At 41.8% G+C, this 23832-nt stretch overlaps 1 protein-coding gene across 1 annotated transcript; it reads right to left on the reverse strand.

Annotated features, from left to right (window-relative positions):
• Positions 1-21793: 21793 nt before the first annotated feature.
• Positions 21794-23180, reverse strand: LOC147443067 (uncharacterized). The gene is made up of 2 exons (XM_086528991.1): positions 22733-23180; positions 21794-22644 (listed from the first exon to the last, which is right to left on the reverse strand). The coding sequence occupies exons 1-2, from the start codon at positions 22911-22913 to the stop codon at positions 22097-22099; spliced, it is 729 nt and encodes a 242-aa protein (XP_086385117.1). The 5' UTR covers positions 22914-23180; the 3' UTR covers positions 21794-22096.
• Positions 23181-23832: the final 652 nt, after the last annotated feature.

Consider the following 23832-nt stretch of genomic DNA (forward strand, 5'->3'; position numbering starts at 1 on the left):
GGCCATAATATTCCGATAAAAAGGAATATTCCAACGGTCGTGAAAATTCGGCGATGTAATTTTTCTTCACGCGCACAATGGCTTCTCCTCATAATGGGGGCCTTACAAATGTGCATTTTTACCACATAAAATTACAAGGGGTAAATCAGGCTCCATACTTAACACATCCAACTCCTCCCAATCATACTCATCCATAACCTCATGCTTTATCCCCCTCATCTTTATCGGCCGGATCTGCTTCTTTTGTAATAACACACTGTAAATTTGTTCCTTTCAAAATGGAAAGTTAGTGCCATCTAACTTCTCAATGTGGAACAAAGAGTTCTCCAACCTGAAATTTTTTGGCAGAGTCTCCCCTACAAAATTGACTTTGAACCTAAAACAAATGTGTACGATGACTGAAATGCTGATCAAAGGGGCTAAATTGGCAAGATAGAATCTTAAAGAACTATCATTGTTAGTGTCTCCAACTCTAGAAGAGTGTCTATGACCAACTGAACACTGTCAAATGCATACGCATCAAGATGACAGCAATGCCAACAATGGCGGGTCAGCAGATGTACACCAATACTGCACTAGCCGCATAAACATACATCCTATGTCGATGCCAAAACTATGGGGATGTCGGGGGCTCGCTCCAAAACATGTATCACTGAAAGGATCTCCACATTTGAGAATCCCCCAGCTCAATAAAACCTTACCACAACCCTCAACAATAGGCTTTACATATTTCCATCATAATACATAAATCGCATCAGAGCTTACATTAACCACAGAAACCCTTTTCTATAACCGCTGCGACGGTTTGTTTGATTTAACAGACCCTCGAGATCTTACATCAAATATGCATGTGACAGATTTTGCAGAAAGATTCTGCAACGAAAACTTGTACAAGAAGAACCGACAAAGGTAGACCACCCTGCTGTCTGAACTGAATATCTCTCTCAAACCGTGCAAAATTTGCAGAAACTTCCTTCTGCAAAGTTGTAGATCATGCGAAAACGGTTGTGCTCAGTGGGGATGGACATGAAATAAGTTTTTTTTACATTTCAAAACAGATATGTAGAAATTTGCAACTTGTACTTCACAACCTACAGGTAGTAATCAAGATCAGAATCACCAAACCACCAAATGTTTTTTGACCAAACGCTAAAATTTTAATGAATGTTTCCCTTGTTGTACCTCTCTTGTATCAAGAGCTCTATTAATGAGGGCTATTGAAACCTCTCTCAAATTTTCTATTCTATGCAATTTCACTTTCAATAATCTTAATCAAAAAAATAACATTTCCATTAACTTCAAAATATTGAGGAGCATAGAATTTTTTCATTGATCATTGCAAAGTAAAAGAATGAATTATTAAACGCTTAAACTTAAGATTTCTTGTTACTACGACATGTGCCATTGATCCCAAGCATCTGCATGACCCTAAAGTTAATTTTCAGCCTTACATGCTAAACAAGAGATGACTCTGGTAGTAAAGAGCCCTTAACTTATGAGTGTTTCAATTTTCTCTTCATGACCTTAAATGGTTGTCCGTAACCTATCTCACTAATTCCAAATTTGTTCGTAATCCCTCGAACAGCCCCCTTTGTCCAAAGTAGAACTCTGCAAGAATCAAGCAGTACATTTTCTCTTCTTCTTGATTCTTTTCTCATTGAACATGCTCCTAACAATAATAGGCAGAATCACTTCACAAAATGATTACGATTCAGTTTTTATGTTAACCATCTTGAACCTTTTCTCATTGAACATGCTCCTAACAAAAACATGCAGAATCACTTCACAAAATGATTACGATTCACTTTTTATGTTAACCTTCTTGAACCTTTTCTCATTGAACAAGCTCCTAACAAGAACATGCAAATTCACTTCACAAAATGATTGTGATCCACCTTTCATATTACCTTGTGAACAGTCTAGTTGGACTAAGGACCTCAATTAAATACAAACAAAATATACCACTAGCAAATCTCTATGAGCAACAAAATTGAGCAAGTTGAAAAAGACCTAAAGATAACAACATGAAAATATATCAACTTTACCTCATTGCTTTGGTTCTTTTGCTATAGTCTCCACCTCTTCACTAGAAACTCTCAATGTTATTCAAATTTTTTCTTTTTCTTTAATCCAAACCCTAGTTTTCTTTATTGTGGTTGTACATAGTAATGATTATAGTTTCTTTATCTTCTACTTGCTTTTCTTCAAGTTGACGATTGAGATAATCCTTAAACTGTTGTATCAAAGGATTCGTAAGAATGACCCTTTGTGCTACAAGATTCTATCTATAGCCTAATCAGTGTGCTTTTGGTGATGGAATCTATTGGATATATTTTACCATCTCTTATAAGTTAATGCACTTCTTTCCCTATGATCTCTTTTCTTGAATAAAAGAAAGAGAAGCTACTATACGCCTATTTCTTTTTTCAATAGATACATAGTCATCTTCTAGCTCAACATGAAGATGATTAGATATCCTTCAAGCAAGATTCTTCGATACACTAGTATAATGTTCCTAACTTTTTTTTTCATAATTTTTGTACCCATTCAAGACTTTTATTTTCAATATAAGAGCATTATCTCAAGTATATTAATAATTAGGGCTATGTCCAAAACAGTAGGTTCTAAATCGAACAATGTATCTAAGAGTTATGTTACTTTTATGTTTTAGATTGTATAATAAAAGGGAAGGTTATGAAAGCCTCTACAGAGTGATGAATATTTTTGTGGCCCTCAAATAACTAAGAGAAAAGGACTCCCAAAAGAGAGTTCGATGTGAACTCATAGCTAGCAGCAAAGGACAACCAAAGTTGGCTTACGCAAAAAGCGGTTGCGGGGGAGACGTACAACCAAAAATAGTGACACGCAAGACAAGGAGACGAGAATCATGCATAAAAAATAACACACCTTGGAAGCCTATATAAAGGGGGAGAAATCAATCACAAAGGATAGATCAATAGAAATCTACAGAAAGCAGCGCTTTTGTGCGACAGCAAAATCATAATGTACCAAAGCTACCCATTGTGTCACATCCCCTCCTCTTAGGCAACAACTAAGGTACTAACCCTTGGCATACTTGGAAACAAAGCTACAAAGGCTTCATTGGCACCATTGAATGTGCATGACGGACAACCATTCACTGGAACTCAAAACTTCTTGAGAGGTCCCATCTAAGTAGTGTTTTGGCCAAAGAGTGCTTAATTGGAAGGTAACTAACGCATTCATTTAAACCTCTTTGTTGTTTATTGCTCAAAACAATGTGGAGTTAAGCTTCAATTTTTTGTTTACATAAGGTAACCATGTGTAGAATAAGCATATAAAGGAGTATTTAGCATTAATTAAATATGCATGTAGGTGGATGCATTATGGACGCATGCATTAATGATTAGAGAATGAAATCATTTGTTTATGTTATTTTGTTTGATTTAATCACCCTCCACACTGTTATTATTTCTCTCTATTTTTTCTCTTTTTTATCACTTAAAAATGGTATGTGAATCATGGTTTTCTTTCTACTTAAGATGTGTTTTTATGTAAATAAATGCATAAACATCGCACTATGGTCCTATTCAGATGTTTTGTTTGATTTTTTCATTTGTATACCTCTTTGTTGTCTAATATCCAAGTGGTTTGGATTAATTCTAATGTTACACAACCTTTTGCTTTTTTTGTGTATTACATGAAAGATGTCTCCACCGAGGAAGAGAACGTAAAGTTCCAATGTTGTGCTTAAGGCTCTAATGAATCCTGATTGAGCGGGACCAATGAATGAAGTTATTGATGTCTATCCTTAAGTGTAGGTTTTCGTTGCTCCCCCCTTTATCTGGGTAATTTTGAGTTCTTGATTATTCATACATAAGTTGACCTTAGCAACAAAAACTTAAGATGTCTCAAAACAACCGAGAATGTGATTATCATTTCGAGAAACAAGCATATGTTTTTCTAAATCAAGTTGATGAAGGTATTGTTTAGTATAAAGTAAATTTTTGGTTGATCACCATTGAAAGTTATCCCTTGAAAATGAAGTTACTGGTGATAGATCAGCTTCTTGTGAAATGTAGATTGCTATTAGCAAGGATCCCAAGGTTAACAAAATGTAAGTTATGGTTAGTAGCGCTTGCATTTTGAAGTGAGCAGCTACCTATAATGGTTGGCAAAAGGGAAAGATTTTTGTTGGCTTTGCGATTAGAAAATAAGACCTTTAGAAAGGATATGTTGGCTAGATAGAGAAAGGTCACAGGTAATCACAAATTCATCATAATGGATATTTTATTTAGTCAAAACATAGAACTATTTTCATTCCACTTTAACTAACTATTTGAGTGATGGTTAAAGGCTTGTATGCATGAAACTGTGATCAACGTTAATAAAAGAAACCTGATTGTATATGTAAAATAATGTGAGAGTAACTAGAAAACAAAAGTAATGGATGATTGTTGTGTAGAAAGTGAAAGACTAATATTCGATTGGAACTAGGTCTACGAATAGGTGGACCCAAATAGTCAACTACTTTGTACAAGTCTAGCTAGTAGGTGTCCCCAATTCTAGATTGGGTGAATTAAAGCGAATGTGGGTAGATGTTGTTAAGGGTTTGAGGGAAAAGAAAGGGAGCTTGCTAAAGTGTGTGTGTTTTTTTCTCTCATCCCCTACTAAAAGGGCTCGCCCCCTCCAAGATAGGGATGTGGGAAGACTTTTGAGTCTTCCCACAAGCATCCAATTTACCTAGAGTTTGAGTCTTCCCATAAGCATCCAATTTACCTAGAGTTTGACCATCGAACATAACCTTTGAATTTTGGAACCTTAGCATTTTGGAAGTCTTAATGGGCTGAGCCTTAGGGTCTTTGACGTGGTGGAGAGAGAGAGAAGAAGAAGAAGAGAACTTTAACATCGTGGGAAATATCCGACGAGGACAGTTACTCAAGGTGTGTTATGAGAGAGCATTAGGAAAAGTTTGGACTCAAAAATGGGCATTGTAAGAATTGTTGATGTGGCATAGCTTTCAAAAAGTGGGGATCGGTAAATTTTTTGCAAATAAGATCCAAAATTGTTGGAGGTTGGATATTTAGAATCTACTCTTCAAATGCTATCTATTGGTATATAGCATGCATGTATCAGACATTGCCTTCATGTAGATCTAGAAAAAGGTGATTTTAGATTACCGTAATGGTAACAAAACCTGGCTGATTGAAAAAAAATGGCATAACTTTCATAGAAGTCATCCAAACTTTTCGGACCTTGGCTCTTTAGAATCCATTTTTCAAGAACTTTCCAATGATAGGTCATATCATGGGGTTCTAAGCAATATTTAGAGGGGTCTACCAGGTTGCTTTCTTTTGTACAACGATGATGTGGCACTCTTAAAAGGCCCAAAAATGAGTTCAAAATTTTCCTAATGGAGAGAGAGAGAGAGAGAGAGAGAGAGGTTGCGTCACTGCAGTATTCGCAGAAGCGCAGACGCGACAAGGGCGAGCTCCAGGCTGTTGATAGGAAGTCCAAGCAACCACAAGAGGAGTCTTTTGGCAGCCAAGGAGTCCAAGCAACCAAAAGAGGATTCTTTTGGCATGCGTTCTCTCTCTCTCTCTCTCTCTCTCTCTCTCTCTCTCTCTCTCTCTCTCTCTCTCTCGGAGTTTTGCATCCCGTGGGCCTTGGGATGTAGAGGTCCGTGCAGGGCACGCGAATGGGCTTGTTCGAGAAAGGGGGAAAAGCAGGGAGAATCTGCTTGCAGTCCAGCTTATGCCACCATGGGAGCCAGAAGAACAGACTGACGTGTGTGTGTGTGTGTGTGTGTGTGCAGAGCGCAGAGGGAGGACTGATGGAGGAGAGAGGAGAGAGAGGGACGAGCGGATCTGGGAAGATTCCCCTTATTAGCGGCGTAGACCGAATAGGAAGAGTCTAGCTATTAGTTAAGGATAAAAATCTTACCATATTTAAGAGTTTATGGATTGCAATTGTACCTCTTAAACGTGGAAAAAAAGATGACCTTTATAGATCTCAAGTATTTTGAGATTTTAGTTAAAAGAGAGAGCATTGTTCATAAACATGTTCTTCAACAAAATGTGTTATTGAAGGTTTACAATTTAAGCTCTTTGATTTTGATCTCCAGAGTTTTTCTTCAAGATTTTAATTTCCACATCTTAAGTTTTTTGAGATTTTAGGTCAAAAAGGGGGGCTTCTAGGGGCTTCTATTTTACAATTTAAGCTCTTTGACTTTGATCTACAAAGTTTTTCTTTAAGATTTTAATTTCCACACATTTTGAAACAAAGACTCTGTTAACACTCACGGCTCACGGACACCCCATCACCTACGACGGACGTGTATTATGTATTTGGTAGAGTCAGGTACTGGGCTTGTCGGACCAATAGGAAAAGGGTAAGAGTGATCACCGATGAGAGGCGCACTCTAACTGGGAATTCAAGGGATTAGTTGGCTAAGCATGGGCGCCCAAGTGTGAATGGGGTGAGCTCATATAAAAGCCAACTAAACCTAAAATTCATTCATTCTCTCATTTGTGCAATAGAAGAGTGCTCTTGCTCCATCTCCATCTCCATCTTCTTCTTCTTCACCTCCTTGTGTGTGTGTGTGTATGTGAGAGAGAGAGAGAGTGTGTGTGTGCGATCGAGCATTGCGAGGACGGCACGGCGGCGGCGAAGCGGTTGAGCGCAGCGAAGCGGCAGCTCCTTCTTCTTCGCGGCGAGGAATCCTCCACGAAGCAAGCGTAGATCGGTGAGTGACACACCATCGCTTTCTTTGAGCTTACTAGTTAAGTTAGTTGTGTGCTTGGAGCCGTCTGTGGCTCGCACACAGTGTTATGCAAGTCCCTTGCTTCGACAGTGCGACAAGGAGCGCACATTTCTGGCGCCGCTGCCGGGAAAATGCCCAACACTAAGCTCGGTTAAGCACCTTACGCTTTCTTGTGATGCAATTTCAATTGAAGGATTTGTGAAGAAGGAAGGTGTGTGGTTGTGTGGAGAAGATTTTTGTTACACTGTACTGTCTTTTTTGTTTTATGTAAAGAAGGAGTTACAATTTTTTTGCAATGTATTGTTAGAATTAAGGTATTAGCTATGGAATGTTAGTTCTGTAAGGTTCAATGTTAGTTCTGTAAGGTTAGTTTTGTAGATCTATTAGCTACTGTAGTACTGTGTAAACAGTGTTAGAGTGTGTGTGGCAGTATCTCTATTAGCTGTAAGTAGATAAGTTAGGTGTAGGTTAAGTGTGTGTGTGCGCGCGTGCGCGACGCGACGGCGGCGACTTTTTTTTTAAAAAAAACTTTTAAAAAAAATTAAAAGAAAGATCGAGCTGGGGATCATTCCCCAAGCCCAAGCTCAAACCTAGACCTCAGTCCTCAGTTTTAAAATATAGTTTATACACCTTTTTATAGTTTATACACCTTTTTTAAGATTTCGAGGACTATAAGGACTATTTTTAGGATTTCGAGGGCTTCACGTAGTCGAATAGGGAGCTGTAAAGCACGGCACGTTCCTTTAGCCAAAACGCTTGTCTTGAGCTATTACACGCCATATTTTGTGGCTCGGTTACAAAAAATAACCAAGAATAACGAAAAACTTGGGTTATAAACACCTACAAAAAAAAAAAAAAAACTAAGTGAGCGGCCTTCACGGGCACTCACCAACGCGTTTAGAGTGTGGAGGTCACATGTACCTACGCTCTGGACGAGTGTTAGAGCACGAGCATATTGGTAGTGCCTCCATTTACGCGGGCACCCATTATTCCTCCACCCTAGGTTCTGGACCTTCGGCCGGGACTCAAGGTAGCGCGAACCAAGATCCTCATATCGCGTCTAGTGATTCTTCCTCTGACTACGAAGTCATGGAGGGGTATCCTACACCAAACCCTGATAGTTCAAGTCAAGACATGCATGCCATGGGCCCACGGCCCGGGTCCAGCGTGTTTAGCCGCTTAAAAGAGACCCTTAGTAGAGCTACTCGCTCCGAACATGCGGTTAATGAAATAAATGAAGGGAGTGGGGAATTAAATTCGTCATTCATGCCTAAAATAGACCCTATGCTTCTTGAGAGTGTGCATGTGAATGTTCCATCCACTGCACCTCCTGATCCTTTAGGACTATCTCCCTCTGAGGTTCTACTACCCGATGGTAGGAGTCTTGCCGAAGTGCAAGAGATCGAACGCTATATGCAAGCAACAAGGGAGAGGAAAATTGAGAACCTACGAAGGCTAGAACAAAGTCGATCCCTGAAAGCAAAGGCTCGTATGACAACAATCATGCCAGCCGAGCAACCGAGTGCTCCCAAGGTATCAGTCACGGAGGGGCAAGCGATGGGGAGCAATAATGCTTCCACCTTGAGGAAAACCTCCAAGCGGAAGCTTTAACTGATCGGTACACAGGACACACCTATCATGTGGGTTGGTTAGATGTTCTATAATCCACATCGGGTGCTACTAGCATAGATGAGAAACAACAGAAAGTCTATGATGTCCTCCATAGGATTGTCGAGTTAGAAAGACAGAGCACAGGGATCAACATGCCTTCAACAGGCCTAATGAGATTCTTGGATACGGGAAAGGCCAACCAACCAACTCTATCACAAATGGAGACTCCCTCAGTGAGCCCCATTGATCCTCCATATGTTGTTTCGCCAGGAGCCTCAGTACAATCTGAGCCCACAAGTGGCAGCTTTACCTTCCCAGATCTAGCTCATCTTTCTCTTAATGACACTACGGCTACCATGCATATCCCAGTGGTGAGCGTGACAAGAAGTACACCATGGAGTTCATTTGTTAATACTGCACCGATGCCTAGTAGCACAGTGCCCCCAACTATACCTACATGTATGTATCAATCATGTGCACCTGTCGTACCTCAGCCTCATGTAGCTCCTACACCTCCGATTATTCCAAGAGCTTACAATCCACGATGGCATTATCCAAGCTCTTATACAAGTGGATCCATGCCATTTAATAATAACATGCCATATCAGGCACCCCCTATGCCTAGGGCCACGCCTGTAAACTTTGGACCACCGTCTGGTACACCACCATATGAAATATGGGACCCAAGAGCCGCGCGTATGACAAGGCCAAGGCCAACTGCCATCTCACATGTGGTTCCAAGAGCACATACACCCATTATACCTGCTCAAATAGGAGATTTGGCAGCATTTGCTCAAACTATCGGTCGCTCTATTGCGAAAAACATACGTAGTGCACCTGATAGAGAGCCTAGGAGCAAGGCAGTTCAAGTAGCTAAGCTCACACAGAAATTCAGTGGAGATGGAGATGCTAGAAAGCATATGGAAGTCTTTGAACATGTGTGCAATTCCTTGGAAGAGCACAATGAGCTACATAAGTGTAAGGCTTTGAGTTTGACCCTAAGTGGAAAGGCTGAAGATTGGTATAAAACCTTAAGAGTAGAAGAGAAAACGATCTACTCTACTCTTAGGAGACTGTTCTTAAAAGAATACATACGAGAGGGAGTACTTTGGGGTGTAGCCTCTCAGCTCCAGAAAGCCCAACGAGAAGAAGGTGAATCCGTGAGAGACTTCATTAGTCGCCTAAAGAATTTGAATTCTCGATGCAATCCAAACGAGCGATTCAACAACAACCAATTGCTCGATAGATTCATTAGGGGACTACGACATGAAAGTATCTATAATGGCCTAGTCATTAGAGGTATCACTACTTGGGAAGCAGTCATCATGAATGCAATCCAATTGGAGGATAATTTAATGATTGCAGGAGAAAGAGTGTCTGCCGAGCCGAGGTCTAGTAGCTCGCAAGCGTCAGGGCATGAGCCAATGAAGATAAAGCCAATCATGAAAGAGCAAACGATATCTGAGATGACTTTGGAAGATCTGACCAAGGCCATCCAAGAAAGCCTTAGGGGTAATCGTGCTCCACAAAACACTCATATGTATCCAAGAAGGGAGCAACAACGGTGCTCAATTTGCTTGGGCCCACATACTACGAGTGAATGCCCTACTTTCAGAGTAAAGTTTAACGGGACTTGTAACGTGTGTGGTAGGTATGGCCATCAAGCGAAGGATTGCCTAATGCTTAAACGCATCATGGAAAATAGACCGCCTATAGCTTGGGCAGACTCACCTCGAGTTCCTGCATTGATGCCTACCCCACCCATGGAGCAACAGTTGCCATTACAGCACATGGTCCCTAGAACCCAAAATGTGGTCCAAACCACACCGTTGCCACCTCCAGTGCTAGGACCGCAACCCCCTCATCCAAGAGTTACACCAATGAACCAAATAGGTTGCGAGTCATCTAGTACTTATGTAGATTGCGAAGAGGACATAGACTCTAGTATCACCTATGGAGTCGACATGCTTGAGGAGTGTCCCATGTACTATATGGAAGACCATTGAGGACAAATCAAACCGGTATATCAAGCTACAGCGCTAGCAGCAAGAGGCCAAAACATTAATAGTTTTGCCCTGAGACCACCTCTTCAGTGCTACGAATGTGGTGGACCACATCGAGTAGCTGAGTGCCCCATTAGAATGCAAAAGAATGCCGTACTAATGCAAACAAGTCAAGGGAGTGCATTGGCAATGCCAATACTCACTTGTAATCGTTGTGGCATAGATCATTTGATCGCACAGTGTCCTAACAATTCAAACGCACAGAAAATCACACCATTGAACATAATAGAGATTGTTGATGGGACACCACCAACTATAAACATAGCACCAGTGAATGCACTCACACGGTCGATGCTCCAAAAGCAAAATTACATCCTCGAAGAGAGAGATGCTGCATCCATTGGCCGAGCGAGAAAGAAGAAAACATGAAGAAAGAAATCCCTTAATGCTTCTAGCTCAAAACCTAGTTCAAAGACTAACATAGGGACAGGAGAGGATCCCGTGTATATGAATGACCCTGAGGATGACTCAGATTCGACAGAGACCACGGAGACCAAAACTGTTACTACAAAGGAAAAAGCCAATGAGGAGGATCACGAGAGGGAATTACGACGAGCACCAAAAGAGTATTCAAAGTTAAACCACCCAGTTGCGAACCCCCAAGATAAGCCACGAGAGACAAAAAAATGAGGATTGCAAGAGAAAGATTGGAACCTATCCAAACCCAACAGTGGAAATTGAACGAGTCCAACAACTGAGGGGTTTGGTGGAAGAAACTCAACGAAAATTAGAACCTGAACCCAAACATATCCAGATGTCGGACACAGTGTTTCCCACACAAGTTCAACCTCACAAGAACTACAGGCCGTTAGCTATACCCAGTATCATTCGGGAAAGAGAGTGAGGGTAGGACATCTGAAAGTGGACACACACCTTTCCTACTAGAGAGAATGTTCAATGAGGGAATGCCCGACCCCCTTCAGGAAGTGGAGATTCCATCTTCACCATTCTCTTGTCAGGGTCCTATGTCCCACAAGATGCCATTAAATGTTGCCAAGCTGATGGATTTCATGTCCTCATAAACACGTACGACTATCATATGTAAGTTATACGGAGATCCAGAATTATTCCTAGCACTGCGAGCGCTTCTCAATGGAGAATTACACACCGGATTACCACAGTTTGCACATATGAACAAACCTGACTCGGTGATGAATGATGAGGAACATTTAGCACCACCATCTGACCTAGCGGGATATGAATCTGTAATTGAAATACCCGTTAACAAGTTGAGGCAATACTTTGAAGGTGATGAATCTAATGCTACTCTACCAATCACTACTAAAGGATTAACTATAAAGGGGGTCCATGACGGTGGTGCGGGAGTCAGCATGGTGGCAAAGAGTTGTTGGGAGTCTATGGGGCGACCTCACCTTAAACCACAAGCGTAGTGGTAAAAATGGCTAATGGATCTATTGTTACGCCTATTGGAATGCTAAAGGATCTCAGGATCAAGGTCTTGGGACACAAGGTAAGGCAGATTTTCATTGTTATGGATTTTTCCAAGCATCCTATGTCATTTGAGATGATCTTAGGGCGTCCATTCATGAGGGAAGCAAAAATGGTGCATGACTGGTCCAAAAACCACGTCTACTTACAGTTCCAAGACTCTGTCATTCGAGTTGATCTTTTAAGTGGTCGAACGCATCCTCTAGGAAATAAATTCATCATTGATAATCAATCAGACACAACAATTCACTCACCTCCATTACAGTATTGTTACACGTGTAACGAAGATACGGATATTGGGGAGAACTCTCCTTATATGGATATCCTACCCGGAATGGCTGAGTCAGACAATGTCGATTGGGTACACCTAGCGGCAACTATAGATACATGGGGAGCTAAAGGAACAACCTGGGTAACACCAGATGGGGAAGAGATACCACACATTGTACCAGTAAACATGTTAGGTGTAGCGCATGTAACATCCGATGATAAGAAAGAGGCACACCTATCTGAGAGCGAAACCGATGATTCCTCAAAGGCTTCAAGCCAATACACATCAGAAACAGAATCTCAGGGAGAAATGGATTCGGAACCTGAGGAAACATCGAGTGAGCCAAGTATAGAAACTGAACACTCAAGGCCTAGTACGACCATCTATGGTAATTTATATGAGAGTGAAGAAGATACAAGCGAAGACCTATCAGGCGAGTCGAGTTCAAACATTTACCAAAATCAAAACCTTAACAAGAAACAAAGGTCATATAAAAGACGACAATATCGAGAAAATGTGAGAGCTAGGATAAACAAGGAAAGATCTACTGCAGAATGGCTTAGCTATCTAGGGGCATGTGATGATCATCGAAAGCTAGTAGACAATTGGGGTGAACATCTCCAGAGTGTCATGTGGTGCAGCCCGCGACCCATTGACCTCGCTCAATCGGAGGTTATAGAGCCGAAATTGAGTCGAACTATAAGAAGACGTCAAAACCGAGAGTTAGCTCAACAACAAAAGGAGGCAGAACTAAAAGAAAGGTTTCTGTCAGGACAAGAGCCTGCTGACTTACATACGGCTCCTGAACATTTTAAATCTTATACCACGGGGGAGCGAAAGGTTGTGTATGCCAAAGCCCAACGAATCCCTACCAATGGAAGCAGTGGAGTCTATGATGGTCCAGCGGTAGTTAAAGAGATAGAATTAGCAAAACCAGGTGAGGAGTCTAAACCAGTCTTTATTGCTCAAGACCTTACCGAAACTAAAGAGGTTGTACTTAAGGAGCTCCTCAAGGAATACAAGGATATCTTTGCTTGGACATATCATGACATGAAGGGCGTTCCACCTTCTGTGGTGCAACATACAATTCCCATGATCAACACTGCTAAACCCGTCCAGCAACGACCCTATCCAATGAATCCTAAGTACGCCAAAATTGTACAAGAGAAGATTGAAAAACTTATCCAATGTGGATTCATATACCCTATTGAGCACTCAGAATGGGTTTCTCCAATAGTCATTGTGCCAAAAAAGAATGGGAAACTAAGAGTGTGCGTGGACCTCAAGAAAGTTAATGCAGCCACTAGGAGAGATCATTATCCCTTGCCATATTCAGAACATGTGCTTGAAAGAGTTGCGGGCAAGGAAGCTTATAGCTTTTTAGATGGGTACTATGGTTACAATCAAATCACAATTGCATTAGAGGACCAAGCTAAAACTGCTTTTTATCACAGAGTTTGGAGTGTTTGCATTTCGTGTTATGGCTTTTGGCTTAACAAATGCCCCTGCTACATTCCAACGATTAATAAACACTGCGTTTAAAGAATTTCTAAGGGAGTGTTGTGAAGCTTTCCTAGACGACCTTTGTGTTTATTCTTCTTGGGAGAAGCATTTGTTATATCTATGAAAAATATTTGAAAGGTGCAGATTTTATCGCATCTCATTGAACCCTTTCAAATGCCAATTTTGGGTTAAGCATGGAGTCATTCTAGGGCATATAGTGTCCAAGAACGGGATATCCACAGATGAGAGTAAGATTAAAGTCATTGCCGATTTGCCACCACCTACGAACTATAAAGGAGTTCAAAGATTTATGGGCCATGTTGGTTATTATCGAAGGTTTATTTTAAACTTTGCCGAGATAGCGCGTCCATTGTATAAGCTTCTTATCGAGTTTCACTGGACGGAAGAATGTCATCAATCTTATGAGTTATTAAAGAAGGCCCTAACAAGTGCTCCAATCCTGCGAACACCTGATTGGAATGTACCTTTTCATGTGCATATTGATGCATCAAATTTTGCTATTGGGTGTGTTCTAACTCAACCAGGAGAACATAAATTGGACTACCCTATTAGCTTTGCAAGTCGCCAATTAAATGATGTCGAGATGAACTACACTACTACAGAGCGCGAAGGTCTAGCTATGATTTACGCAGTAAAGAAATTTCGCTATTACCTTCTTGCTACCAAGTTTGTGTTTTATGTTGATCATCAAGCATTGCTATATTTGGTAAACAAGCCGTGTTCCACAGGTCGAATTACACAATGGTTGTTAATTCTTCTTGAGTTTGACTTCACCGTTGTTGTGAGGCCTGGGAGGAAACATTTCATGGCGGATCATTTATCTCGTATCCCTAACAGCGAAGCTCCTACGGGGGTTGATGATGAATTGCCTGATACTCCTTTGTTCATTGTTGAGACAATGCCTGAATGGAGTGAAAAGATTGTTAACTTCTTAGTTAATGGTTTTCCACCCAAAGAGCTGCGAAAAGATATAGCTCGAAAATTAATCAAGGAATGCGAACCCTATTGCTTACTGGCTGGAACTCTCTATAAGAGAGGAAAAGATGATGTTCTTAGACGCTGTGTCCGCGAGGATGAGTATTTATATATTCTACAAGAGGCACACATGGGCGTAGCTAGTGGTCACTTTTCAGGAAAGTTGACTGCCCGAAAGATCTTACAATCAGGCTATTGGTGGCCCACTCTGTTTAAGGATGCATCACTTTTTGCAAAGGGATGTGATGAATGCCAACGCTTCAACAAGCCACAAAGAAGGGATAGGATGCCTCTACATCCCATCAAGGTAACCCAACTATTTGAAAAGTGGGGCTTAGACTTTGTAGGACCGATTAATCCGGCTGCACGTAACACGCAATCACGATATATCATTGTGGCTACCGACTATGTAACCAAATGGACTGAAGCAAAAGCAACACGAAAGGCGGATGGGAAAACAACAGCTAAGTTCCTCTTTGAGAACATTATCACACGTTTTGGATGCCCCTTTGAACTTGTGAGTGACAATGGAACTCATTTTATAAATGAAATAATAAAAGAACTCACATCAAACTTCATGATATCTCACCACAAGTCTACACCCTATTATCCCCAAGCAAATGGCCAAGCTGAGAGTACCAACAAAACTCTCATCTCCATTTTGACAAAGATGGTTGAGGCTAATCGCATTGATTGGGACCTAAAGCTTACATCAGGTTTATGGGCTTATCGTACTGCATATAAAGTTGCTATTAATTGCACACCGTTTAAGATGGTGTATGGCCAAGAAGCAGTTATGCCATGGGAGTTTGTCATTCCTAGTTTTCGAGTAGCTTCTCAAGAAGGTTGGGATGGTAACCCCTTAGTGGAGCGATTATATATCCTGGAAAGGCTAGATGAAGAAAGGCAATTAGCTGTGCGAAATGCTCTAGTGGAGAAGAATAGGAGAAAGAAGTGGTTTGATAGCCATTTAAAAGATAAATACATCAAGTTTGGTGATAAAGTTCTTATGTACGGGGTACGTAATGAAAAGAAGAAATTGAAATACGCTGGTAAGGGACCATATCGAGTGTGTGAAATTACCTTGCAAGGGATCATTCGTGTGGAGACTCTAGATGGAGTTGAAACCATTGGATTCCTTAATGGGAGTAAATTCAAAAGATATTATGATCCTCTAAGCCAGGAAGAGTTGCAAGCTATCCATCAAAAGAAGGCTGCCAAGGAACAAGCAGAGCTTAGAAAAATCCAAGCAAGAGTTGAGGCTCGAGAACGACAACAACGTCTTAGACGTCAACGAGAGGCTAATCTGGGAATCACGCAAGCATTTTTTGAGGACACGGATGACGACTCATTAGAATCTGAGCCACCGCTACGATACCCAATTGAGCTAAATAGCCCCTATGGGAAAGTACTATACAATGCCTTATTAGATACGGGAGCTAAACACAATTTGTTATCCTATGGAATTTGGTGTCAATTAGGGAAACCGACCCTATCTCCGAGTACGATGCAAGTCAAGGGCATTAATAAAAAGAAAACTGCTATTCTTGGAGTCCTTCAGACCCCTGTTGTCTATGACAATGAAAGCATAGTGCAGAGGTTTCTAGTCATGCCCGCGGGAGCTATGGAAGGCAACGTAAACCTGGGACGCACGTGGATGTTGGCAACCAAATGCACTATTGATTGGGATATTGGTACTGTCACGACACGACCACCGACTCTTACCCCTATCATTCAAGAAAAGTCACCTACGTTGCAAACTCTAGCAAAGTTGAAGGATAGCCAACATTCACAAGCCAAGGTGGTTAACTCGTCTTTGTCGGTTACCCATGAACCTAGCACTTCAACACTTGTAGTTGCAGCAAGCAGTAATATTGCAAGTACTCAACCTGCACGACCTAAGAGTACATATCAATGGGTCCCCAAGGCCTTACTTCCAACTACCTCAACCCTCCCATCCATTTCAAGAAAAAAATTCCCTGGAGAACCAAGAGCGCGCTCTAGGAGATTCAAGACCAAATCACGATGGATTCCAAAACAACTATTAGAAGCCCAAGGCTACTATGATGAAAATGAGCAAATTTAGGTACCTAAACGTAAAATGTGTTCTTCCCTATCGACAACAAACCCATATGAGTCAAACAGTGTAACGCTAAAGCCAATGGCAAACCGTGGGAAGGGAAAGATCACAAAATGCTACACACCTAGTCCATAGCTAGTTTGGGCTCCAAGGCAAAACCAATTTATTCCACCTAGCTCAGGAAGGGAGGAGTTCCATGAAGCTTCTAGCTCCTCATGTAATACATCCATAGAGGTAAAAGCTTCTACACAGCCTCCATCTATAGTAGTGGACCTCCATGAAGCTACAAAAAAATCCACACCTCCCAGTGTTCAAGAATCACCTGATGAACCACTTCAAGTTCGATCCTGGGAGAGTACCTTACCACCCTTGCAACTTGACGAGGCACCTAGGGTAATAGAAAACTATTGGCAAAAATCCTCACCTATTACCAACTGGAACAATTGGTTTCAAAGGGTGACGAGTTCATTTCAAACGGTATGATCTACCCAAGGAAGGGGGGAGTGTTTGCTGACAATCATCACTCACTCACTTTTCTCTCAACCTTTCCCCCTAACCCCTTAATCTCCAATCTTAGGGAATGTATATATAAAGCCTTATACTCATAAAAACAAGATAAAAAAGTAAAAGAGCAAGAGCCATAACACAAAATCATAAAAACAAATTATGCACAAGAACACGACCCTTGTAATATTTACACTCTAACCATCATCTATTTGCGTGTACAGATATGGCTAGTACGCTAGAGTCATCCACTCCTGCCTTGGGTGAGAGGTACCCTCGTTACTTTTCACAAATATTTCACATGGTCTTTCCAGTGCTTGCATGTGAATGGGATTTGATAGGTATGCTAGCATGTGAGAGGAATTTTGAGGAGTTAGAATGGCTGGTACGTCTCTTGACCACGTTTGATCCATACTTAGTAGAGAGCGTTTCTCCCATTGCACAAGCCTACCCTTTTGACCAAGATGACTATAGGCGTCTAGTGACCTTAGTAAACATGGGCGCCTATGATGAAGAAGAAAATTTACAGGAGTACACGGATGGCACATATGGTCTCATGGATGATGACTTTGTTTATCTCGACGACGAGGATAGGGGTTTAGCTTTAGGGTTTTCCCCCAACCTCTACAATATCCTATTCCCTTGACTCTCTAGGGGGAGTGCAACTAATTAGGTTAGGGTTCCTTATGTTTTTTGTTGTGTTCAATAAGTGTTAGTACCTTTTCCCACTAATGTGCCTCCTGGAGGTATTTCTTTTGTTTCCTAGTGTGTACAGGAGCGTGTTGCTATTAATAGGATTTGGACCTTCATGGAACCTTTCTCTCGTTCACACTTCAGATCAAGCGCCACCATCAACACAAACAGGTGTTTCTTGTCCATTAGCATTGTCCCTTATGTTTTTTGCATCTATGATTACCTGCTTTGATTGTGATTGGTAGCATAATATCCAGCACATTTTCTTAGTATCAAACATTTAATTCACTGTCTTTTTTGTCATAATCCCTTGTCTAAGTTTAAACATCAAGCAAGTCCGACTAAGCTAGTTTGACCAAGTTAGGTGTTAGAGATCTTCTCTTAATACCATGGGGAATGCCTTCCTAATAATTAATGGTTACTTAGGTTCTTAATCCGATTTAGGCAACATTGTGTGAAATGTACTAGAGCTTTCTAGTGGGCTTGACCCTATTGACCTTTAGCTTAAGTATTATAAAGGGAGTTTACTAATGTGATGAGCCTGGGGAGGTGTATCAGTGTTATATGACCCCCCAAAGTTACAAAATTAAAATGATGAAAATGAACACATAAAAAATCAAAGTGCCACATTGTAAAATCTTAAGCTGGAAGAGAAATCTCAGCTTGATTGGGTACTTCACTCACATGTATCGCCTATGGTACTAGAGCCCTAGAGGTTCCCAGTATGGGCGCTTTTTCTTGAAAAGCAAAAAACCCAAGGCATACAAAATAAGCACACACATCAAAATTGAATCACTGTGAAAAGAATTTGGGGGGTCAAAGAAAAACGTAATCAGTCAGGCGATGATTTCATGAGAAATTCCTTTTATGGTAGCTTAACTACAAGGTCTTCTAGATATAGCCTCTAGTCAGCCCTCGAACATGAATACTTGGCTCTCGCGATTAAACAACTTAATTGACCACAGAAAATTAAGAAGCTTACCCATGGTATTAATATTCGATCTCTAGTGCCTTTCGACCGTCAAATTAGCGACCCCATACTTGTTTAATTTTTTACCTTTACATCTGTTTATGCATTTGATTACATTGCAATTTAATGTTCATTGCTGACAAATTGTTTGAAATTCTTTTACGAATCAATTTGTCTACCTAAAACTGCATATGCTTTTGAATCACTTATGAGAATGCAATTACTATGCCAATGTCGTTTGATTTTGCAGTGACTGAAGAAGACTAAGGACATTCATCTCAAATGCTCTTCCACCTCGACGAACGAGCTTCAACTCAATAGCTTCCGAGGACGGAATCTACATCAAGAAGGGGGGCATGTTAACCCTCACGGCTCACAGACACCCCATCACCTACGACGGACGTGTATTATGTATTTGGTAGAGTCAGGTACCGGGCTTGTCGGACAAATAGGAAAAGAGTAAGAGTGATCGCCGATGAGACGTACTCTAACTAGGAATTCAAGGGATTAGTTGGCTAAGCATGGGCGCCCAAGTGTGAATGGGGTGAGCTCATATAAAAGCCAACTAAACCTAAAATTCATTCATTCTCTCATTTGTGCAATAGAAGAGTGCTCTTGCTCCATCTCCATCTCCATCTTCTTCTTCTTCACCTCCTTGCGTGTGTGTGTATGTGTGTGTGTGTGTGTGTGTGTGTGTGTGAGAGAGAGAGAGAGAGAGAGAGAGAGAGAGTGCGATCGAGCATTGCGACGACGGCACGACGGCAACGAAGCGATTGAGCGCGACAAAGCGACGGCTCCTTCTTTTTCGCGACGAGAAATCCTCCATGAAGCAAGCGTAGAGCGGTGAGTGACACACCATCGCTTTCTTTGAGTTTACTAGTTAAGCTAATTGTGTGCTTGGAGCCGTCTGTGGCTCGCACACAGTGTTAGGCAAGTCCCTTGCTTCGACAGTGCGGCAAGGAGCGCACAGACTCCTCTAGCAAAATGTGTGTAAATTAAAATATTAAAACCTCGTGAGTAAAGAGAGTTAAACTAAAAAGGTGAAAAGTCAAAATGACCTACAAATGAGAATGAGAGAGTTTGGCCCACCACTGAAAGTATGTCATTATAGAAATAAATAAAACTTCCCTCCACAAGGGCCTTCATACACATACAACAATGCTTAGTTAATGCACCCTTTTACAAAAAGAAGGAAAAAGATTTACCATCACTGACTTACAACATGACACTAATCGACAAGCATTGTCCGAATGGTCTTCAATTGGTCCAAGAGATCCACGCTTTACAAAGGCCTTATGTGAGCCAAAAGAAGGTAGACATAAGACCGCTTCAAAAGAGGTAGGGCCTAGATGCAATACCAATCAAAGGGAGTAAGCTCTAAATGGCTTCTAAGTGGAAGCTTATGGATTGATAGCAAGCAAACCAAATGACAATAAACCTATCAACCAAATACTTTAGAAAAGATGGTGAAAGTTTATGAAGGCGTAAATAAGATAAAATTAAATGAGCATTACCTACTACTAAATGCCCTTTTTTATCTTTTGCGTATTAACTTGCCATCTAGCTCTTGTTGACAGGCGTTTATTCCACGGTTGAAATTTGCTCCCAAGATTTCAATGTTTTACTACAGCTTTGTGTAGGCTAAAAAGTAATCATGACAACATTCCTAAATGACATGCCTATACTTGTGTAAGACCAAGCCTTGCCATTTATTAGCTATGAATTCAATCATTACATCCACCCATCTATTTGTATTCTAGTACATTCATGGTGCGCACCCATCTAACATGTTTCCATACAACCTAAGTGATGAACATCATTGCAAGAGGCATGAGTGATATGAATGCTACAACCTACCACAAAGAAAAGGGGCAATAAAAATTTAGCAAATTTCCACTTGTCCTGCATGGCGAAGAAACTCATCATCCAAAACCCATGCACTTCAACGAAAACAAAGTGAAGATCACTTAAGCATGTTAAAACATATAAAACTCCCAAAAATTCCTCTTAAATTACAATTCTACCCTTAGGAATTTTGCAAACTCTACACCTAAGAAAAAAGATAAGAAATAAAATGATTTTTGTGAATTTTGAAAAAAAGATACAAATTAAAAAAAATAGAAACTTAGAGTTTTGAGTTTCGTATTTTGAGAAAGCTATAAAGAAAAGTGTATGCCCTTTACTCAGGCAAAACAAGAGAAAAATCCAAAAAAGAGAAATAGCCAAGTGTGTTTTTATATACCCATGTCTCTTTTCCCAAGGTAAAAATAAAAGAAAATTGGAAAAAAGTGAATGCAAATAGCTTTTACTGGAGTAAAACCCCAGTGTCCCATAAAAGACATGATTTCTTTTAGTGTTGGGTCGAGTCGAGGGACACATCGATAAGAGATGAACAGCTTGTTTTGTTTTAACAAGCCAAAAACAAATTAAAGAACGTAAAAAAGGCAACCACCTACTATTTAACGTGCACTCTTTGCTAGTTCAATTCCCATTTAACAATGTTCCTTTTTTGTATATGTAAATTACCTTTTCAATCCCCAACATGATTCTGATTTTAATAAGTTATGTCCAAGAAGGCCTGTTCCCATCACCAGCAAATAAAAGCAAAGCAAAGATTTAACAATTCAATGCCATCAGCCTGCATCACAAGCATTCAATAGCTTGGCCATAATCTAGAGCTTCCGTCGAATTCACAAGAAGTTTTGGGCAAATTCTCACAATAATTCCCACATTGCGACTTACCTACCTCAATCAACATCATGAGCTTCTGTGAGAGAGGCACTACATCGCCAATCCGGTGGGGGAGCCGGCGGTCCCTTGACCCCAATCGTACCCAGCTAGTTCTGCGGTGCCTCTCAAGCAGAAGCTCATGATGTTATGTATTGTATGAAAAACGATGGAAAAGACTGAGTTTGCCTACGTGAGAAAATGTTTAAATCTTCTTGTGGTCTGATCAAACAGGGCATCAAAACGATTTCCTGTAAGCTGCTCACAGATAGCTTAACGCATTACAAGATGACAACTCGATCGAAGAGAGTAGCAGGAAAGTAGAGTGATCATCAGCTGACATGATGAGGCCAGGCCCTCTTCTCACTTATCACTGGAAGTGCGAGCGGTCGCGGGCCGACACATGATAATCAAAATTAGCAGAATAAATGAGGTAAAAATGCGTGTGATGGTTATATCTCTACAAAAAATTTAGGAAGCTAAAGGATTAAAGGGCCAGCAGAAAAGCCAGGATCATGAGCTGGAGGGTGAGGCCAGCAGCAGCAGCAGTCATGGGCAGAGAAGGGGCGGCGTTGGGAGGCGGTGGTGAGGGGGGCGCTCCTGCGTTCGTGGTAGGTGCCACGCTAGATCCGACGGGCGAGGTCGCTGGCGATCCAGCTGGCCCTGAGGCTGGTGCGGTGACCGCAGGGGCAGAAGCGGGGGTTTCTGTCGGAGCAGATGCCGGAGCCTGAGATGGCTCGGTGTTGATGGGCGACGGAGCGGATGAAGGGGTTGCGATGGGGGAGAGAGCAGTTGCGCCTGTCGGCGTGGAAGCCGGCGCTGCAGCTGCTGCTGCGGCGACCATGACAGTGAGCTTCATGCCTCCAGAACAGTGGCCCACCACAGAACACAGATAGTAGTGCGTCCCGGCAGTGGTGAGGGTGACATTGTCGTTGCCCGCACTGAGGGTAGTGATGGCGTTTGCGTCTGAGCAGGCATCGTACCCGGCCTTGTTTACCACAACCACATTATGCACAGTCTGCGTGTATGGGAAAACTGCAACACAAATGGAAGATGACCACCTGTCCTTAAATCCAAAATTAAATAGCACAAAGATCCTGTTCACATGGTGAAAGAAGCTTACAGAGAACGTCTCCCACTTTGAACGTCACTCCAGCTGCCCAGTTGGTATAGTCCACGCCCAGATCCCAGCCTCTGGAGCCGCCAACTGTGTGGGTGGCGCCATAAGCGGCTTCATGCAGGCAAGCCAACGCGAGCAACAGCGCTGCATGTGCACTGCCTCTTCCCGCATGCGCAGCAGCCATAGTTACTGTCAAGGATCGCGGAGAGAGGGCTTATACTCGGCTGCAATACGATGAACAGCGACACAGACCTAGAAGAGCCAGAAGACAGTGCAGTGAAGGAAAGCCAAGCTTGTGTGTGACACACACTAACTTAGGTAGAGGCCTGTGACAAGGGTGTATTGTGCTGAGGGGGGGCGGGAGCGAGCTGCTATACACCGTGGTACCGTTTATTTTAGGCGCTAGTGCCTACTGCCGACCCCAAAGTAGCCTTTACAGTAGTGCTGCAGGACTCGGAAGAAATTAGAATGGACCGCCTTTCCATCCCACCAAAATTCGGCACTCCGAAGTTCAGACCTATTCACACTGAACCGACTGCCCGCTGATGTGGCAAGCCACCTGGCCCTCTTCCCGATCCATAAAGACCAGCCACATCTGAGCTGTACCAATCAAAATTTGAAATGCGCACATTTCTGGACAGTAGTGCACTGGTGGTTGGTGGATGAGCGATCGAGCCACCGAGGGCGGCTGGACACTGAACAACCTGGTTATGTTTTATCGTGGCGCGCGCTCACGTGGCTTTTCAAAACGGTTCCTTTGAACTTTCACGTCATCAACGGCACGCACTAGCAAGAGCTGATTCTCACGCATCGCCCAGATTGGACTTTGTCCCCCAAGGACGATAGCTCAATACAACAAGAATGCAAGGAGCGACATATGAGGTATAGGTACAAAGTAAGTAGAGCAAGCAGGCGCTATGCATTACACGGTTGTACTATAAAACTGCCCTAAGTTGGCAGTTGTGTATTTCTAAATTCTAATTTCCTTTTTGGGACACTAACGAGAGAACATTCTCAATACTATAAATACTAGGAAGGAAACTTGGGTAGTCTATGAGCATATAAAACAAGCCGTAGCCGTCTACCTCTGCACAGTATGGCAT

This window comes from Adiantum capillus-veneris, chromosome 14, assembly GCF_014529385.1.
Source record: "Adiantum capillus-veneris isolate H3 chromosome 14, ASM1452938v2, whole genome shotgun sequence".
Lineage (NCBI taxonomy): Eukaryota > Viridiplantae > Streptophyta > Polypodiopsida > Polypodiales > Pteridaceae > Adiantum > Adiantum capillus-veneris.

Coding starts and splice junctions, on each gene's coding strand:
- LOC147443067 (XM_086528991.1), bottom strand. CDS start 22,913: ATGGCTGCTGCGCATGCGGGAAGAGGCAGTGCACATGCAGCGCTGTTG. Junction 22,645..22,732: donor CAAAGTGGGAGACGTTCTCT/GTAAGCTTCTTT, acceptor TTTGTGTTGCAG/TTTTCCCATACACGCAGACT.